This window comes from Zychaea mexicana (assembly GCF_025766255.1).
Source record: "Zychaea mexicana strain RSA 1403 chromosome Unknown BDB00scaffold_323, whole genome shotgun sequence".
Classification (NCBI taxonomy): domain Eukaryota; kingdom Fungi; phylum Mucoromycota; class Mucoromycetes; order Mucorales; family Lichtheimiaceae; genus Zychaea; species Zychaea mexicana.
In genome coordinates, this window is record NW_026516986.1 from 1 (window position 1) to 5643 (window position 5643).

Consider the following 5643-nt stretch of genomic DNA (forward strand, 5'->3'; position numbering starts at 1 on the left):
TTCGGATGTGGCATCCTTTATTACTCAGACTCGAAGTGATAATATATGTCGTGATACTGGCCTCAAAAACGCCCCAGCTAATACCCCTGGGTCGCTGCCCAACGCTCCACTTTTGGACGCTGGTAAAGTCTTGGAATATACACAGTTATCCCAAGCTCTTCGCAAGGCTGCCCGTAACAGATCCACGCAGAAGAACAGTGGCAAATCCGGAGGCCGACAACAACAAAAGTCATCCGACTTTCGTACTACCAAACAGTCAGATGAAACGTCAAGTGACAAACGACGTGGTGACTCTGGCAACCAATCGGGTTTTCAGAAAGGCAAAAAGAAATTCGGCAAAAAACGCAGCAACAGCAGCAACAACAACAACCACGACGAGGACCAGTAGGTGGGCGCTTGAGCTCTTTTGCTTCTGCTTGGTCAAAGTTTTGCGACTCACCATGGATCAACAACGTCGTCAAAAACGGATTTTCCATACCTTTTCATACGATTCCACCTACCCGACGTCACGATTCCAACAATTATCAGTATCACCACCTCACACCAACAGCCGCGAAGACAATCGGCGCCGAGATCAACACTCTCTTGCAGAACCGCGCCATCGAAAGAACAACCGAAAAAGGTTTTCATTCCACACTGTTCACCATCCCCAAGAAAACAGGGGGCTTACGACCCATCCTCAACTTACGACCTCTCAACTTACAGTATCTGCAGAAGAACCGATCGTTCAAGATGGAAACCATCAGCCACGTTTGCCGCATGCTACAACCAAACGATCACCTTGTAAGCATCGACCTCGAGAACGCGTTTCAGCACGTCTTAGTCAACAACCGATCGCGACGCTTTCTTCAGTTTCGTTGGCAGAATCAGACGTACCAGTTCCGCGTTCTTCCGTTTGGCCTTTCACTTTCTCCTCTTGTCTGGACGAAAGTCCTTCGACCAGTGCTTCGTTGGGCACGCCGACGAGGCATCCGGATCTCGGCTTACCTGGACGATGTCCTGATTGCAGCCAAGTCGTCAGCGCAAGCATCACAGCACACTCAAGCGGTACTCAGCAAACTGAGCGCACTGGGTTTCTTGGTGAACAACACCAAATCTCATCTCACACCAACTCAACAAATCGATCATCTCGGTTTTCATATCAATACCAAGACCATGCAACTCTCTGTTCCTCCAACGAAACTACGAGACTTACGACGAGAAGCACGACGTCTACTGAACAGAGCAACAACAACAGTACGTCTTCTTTCCTCGTTTATCGGGAAAGCGCAAGCCACAACCTTAGCTGTACTGCCAGCGCGTCTTTACACTCGCCAAATGATCGCCTGGCGCAACCGGATGCTAGCTCGAGGACTCACATGGAGCTCGCAGATTCAGCTATCAGCATCGGTACGTCAAGAGCTTCACTGGTGGATAGAGCATCTACAACATTGGAACGGGCAGAGTTTTATCCCTTCTACCCCCAGATAGAAGTCTACACGGATTCATCAGATCGGGGATGGGGCCTGGTTTTCAACAGCACGTCGATCGCCGGGACATGGAGTCAGCATCAGCAACAGCATCACATCAACTTCAAGGAACTCCTGACGATCCAACAAGCAATACGACATCCGACACTTCGTGGCAAGGTTCTACGTCTTTATTGCGACAACACAACAACGATCGCATATGTCAATCATTTCGGTGGGACCCGGTCTCATGCTCTGATGACACTCGCAATGAAGATCTGGAAGGAATGTCTCGACACCAATACGCGCATACAGTTGATGTATGTTCCGAGTCAGTTCAACCCAGCAGACCCACCATCCCGACAGCTTCAACGTCAACTCGAATGGAGCATCAGCCCACAGTATTTCAGCAAGCTGGACCAAGCATGGGGTCCACATCATCTGGATTGCTTTGCTTCTCACCACAACGCGAAGCTCAAGGCATACATGAGCTGGAGACCAGATCAACAGGCGATTGCTACGGACAGCCTTCTACATCCTTGGACACCATATCGCCGAGTTTATTGCTGCCCCCCATGGAATCTCCTTCAGCGCACCATACAGAAGATTCAGCAAGAACGAATAACAGCAACAATAATCACACCTCGATGGCCGAGCGCGATTTGGTACCCGACATTACAACAGCTCAGCATCTCGAAGCCGAAGATTATACCGCGCCACGCGATTCAAGCAGCACCCGGCGACGATCAATCTCTCCTGCAGAAGAATCCCCATTGGTCTATGATCGCTTGGAACATAAACGGCGCCGTTTAACTGCTTCAGGTCTCAGCACAGACGCAACATCCATCATGCTCGATCCCGCACATACTCAACAGCGCAACGCGCACTATCAACCTATCCAACGTCGTTATATTTGCTGGGCCAGACAACACGACATCGATCCTTTCGTAGCCAATCCAGCACAGCTGGTCAACTTCCTGGCCTATGGTCATGTTCATCTTGGGTGGGCTACAGGTACATGTGCTAATTACCGATCCGCCATTCTTGACCTATATGACGACACATCATCTTTCGCAAACGACACACACTACAAAGACTTTTTTCCGCTCTCAACGATCAGACCATTCGTTCGTTCGACCGACCACGATATGATATACAACCTGTTATCCGCAACATTGTCGACCTTGGCAACAATCTCACTATGCGCGCAATCGATCTCACCCGCAAGCTCTGTTTCCTACTGGCCATTACGGGTTTCCTTCGTCCATCCGACATAGAACGCATTGACGATGGTCGCACCAATGTAACAGACCGTCATTTACGACTGGTGATTGCTCGCCCAAAGGAAAAGCGCTATCAACAACGCATTGAAAAAGTCATTCATATCCACAGACATGAGACCTCCTTGCTTTGTCCGGTCCAGACATATGTTGATTATCACTCTCGCTTTTGCCAAAGCCTTGTCGCCGTTCTTATCCTTTCAACAATGGTCCACGCCAATATGTTTACAAGCTTATTCGGGCAGTACACAACAACAACACAGCTATCGGTGCAGAGCGCATCAGCAACCACATCAAGCATTTTCTTGATATGATTCCAAGACCTGAAGGTACCGCACGACCAAAGGCTCGAGCTCTTGGCTCGACCGCAGCGGTGCAAGCGGGGGCGTCTTTGGACGATGTTTTGATCCATGGTTCCTGGCTATCCTCCTCGGTTTTTGACACTTTCTACCGTATCTCTCGAGAGACGGCTACGGATTTCACTCAGATGGCCCTTCCGACGGTTGTTTCTCTGCATTCACAATCTGAATCAGTGCCAGCCGAAGAATAATAGTCTTCACAGCCGAGGTCGCAGACCGACGGCTTACTATTATTATTCGAGGCGTAAGCACTGATTCAGATTGTCCCTCCCTCCTCTCCCTTTTGTTTGTCTGTTTGTTTCCCAGTCGCTTGTATATGATACAGCTATAGCATATATGTTTCACATATTTTATTTCTTTGGACTTTCGACCCAATAAAGAAAAAATGGTAACACAATCTGAATCAGTGCTTACGCCTCGAATAATAATAGTAAGCTGTCGGTCTGCGACCTCGGCTGTGAAGACTACATATTATTATCAACGAGCCTTTGTCGCCTTCGCACCTTGGGATTGAGCCCCTCCGCTTCGCTACGTGTCAATCCCTAAGGTGCTTCGGCTCGGTGGCTCGCTGGGGGCTTCCCCCAGACCCCCTTTGTTGGGGGCCAAGCCCCCAAACCCCCTGTAGCAGCCGCATTCAAGGCTGTATCAGTGTTTTGCCGTTTGATCCTTTATCAATTCTTGCGATGTGACTAAACCCGAACCATTTACCTACCCCGATCGCCCTAAACACTATAATTCTAACATACTAAACCCTAAACCTAAAGCTACTGAAATGACTGGATTGAATTTAGAATATAGAAAAAGTAAGTGGTTGTATCTATTAAGCTGTAACTGTTGTTAATGCTTCTCTGTGCACAATGTTTAAGGTCGAATGTGATGGTTGCGATGTTGGTGGGTTGGAAGGAAGTAGAAAAACTGTGAGAGAGTTGGGAGTGCGGACGCGGGATAATGCCACATATAGTTGGCCATGTGTGAAAGCTGGCTTAAACAGGCACAGCATTGCTCTATTGAGGGTTTGACCTTGCGACTTGGCGATAGTCATTGCGAAGGCAAGGACCACAGGAAACTGATGGCGGCAGAGTTTAGATGGGAGATCATTTTCTTTCGAGTATAGACTGATGCGTGGAATATAGACGATATCACCTAGTCAACAAATAGAATGTGTTGATAAGCTAGGTATAAAATCGATCCAGAAGTAGGTAATTGTATATACCTGCAAAGTCGCCTTGAGCAATTTCTGCTTCAATAACGTGTGGTAAGAGATTTCGACATATTAACCGCGTTCCATTGCATAGGCCCTTTTGAGGATTGATGTTGCGTAGAAGCATTATTGGCTGGTGTCGTTTTAAAGAAAGTTGATGAGGAGGATAGCTATTGAGAGTGATGGTGTGAAGGTATTCTGGTGGATGAGTGGCTTCAAATGCCTCGGAGTCGACAATCTTATCAGAAGATAGATATTCGTGCGTTTCTCCAGGAAAAATTGATAATGCTACATCGTTAAGAGAGCGAATATCGTCGTTGTATGGTACTAATATGGCACGGCTGGTCATGTAATCGCGGTCAGTGTAATTTGTATCCAAATCAGGGTAGGTGGAGCGAACTACAGAGGCGAGACTGGAAGTGACAACGCATGATTCGGAGGGCAGGCTTATTGTCACTGCATCGGATTCGGGAATTGCGGTACCTGGCTCGCGTCCTTCACCAACACGTAAAAGATATTCAGCAAATTGCTGCAGTTGAGTGGCCGTCGTTGGATCAGGACTTTGCTGGACGCGCATGTTTTCGGTGAGTCGAAGCACACGGACAATGTTGTTGACAAAGAGGTAGGATTTGATCAAGGAAGCATCGATAATATCAGCCTTGTTGCCATTGGGAACTATAGGCAGTATTTGTCTAAAGTCACCGCCAATGACAACAGTTTTTCCTCCAAAAGGAATGCGTTCCAAGCGACGATCAGTAACACCCATGATCTCTCTTAAAAGTCGATCAACTGTCTCGAAACCGAATCTGTGGCACATTGGTGCTTCATCCCAGATGATGAGCTTGGCCTGTCTAAGTATCTGTGCTTGTGGACTGCGGACCCGTACTGTGCTGATGGTATTGGCAGCCAAATCCAAAGGAAGCCCAAAACGACTATGCGCTGTACGACCACCTTGCAGCAACGTTGCAGCAATACCGGAAGAGGCGACAGGAATGGCAATTTCGCCATCCGATCTAACTTTTACCAGTAAAGCGCTGTAAACGAACGTCTTTCCGGTGCCACCTGGTCCATCCAGGAAAAAAACTCGACCTTGCTCTGGCGTTACTGCTTCTGGATCTTCACCTTCTTCAATGGATTGCACAACAGCGTTGTAAGCATCTCTCTGAGCATCATTGAAACTATCTTGAGAGCGCTGTACTATGCCTCGCAGTTGAACGCGATTATACTGTGTTTCTTGCTGTAAGAGGCGGTCGTAGGTGTGTTGGTGATTTCCCTCCTGTAAGACAGGCAATTGCGGCATGTCAGTAAATTCGATCAAGGAGCGGCCGTACTGGGGAAGCAATGCTGCTAATTCC

The 5643-nt window shown here is 48.1% G+C and overlaps 1 protein-coding gene across 1 annotated transcript; it reads left to right on the forward strand.

Annotated features, from left to right (window-relative positions):
* Positions 1-3032: 3032 nt before the first annotated feature.
* On the forward strand, positions 3033-3278 carry BDB00DRAFT_777894 (uncharacterized protein; the record flags this gene model as incomplete). The annotated part of the gene is made up of 1 exon (XM_053120333.1): positions 3033-3278. A coding segment is annotated over one exon (246 nt), but the record flags the coding sequence as incomplete, so codon positions are not given.
* Between the last annotated feature and the right edge of the window lie 2365 nt (positions 3279-5643).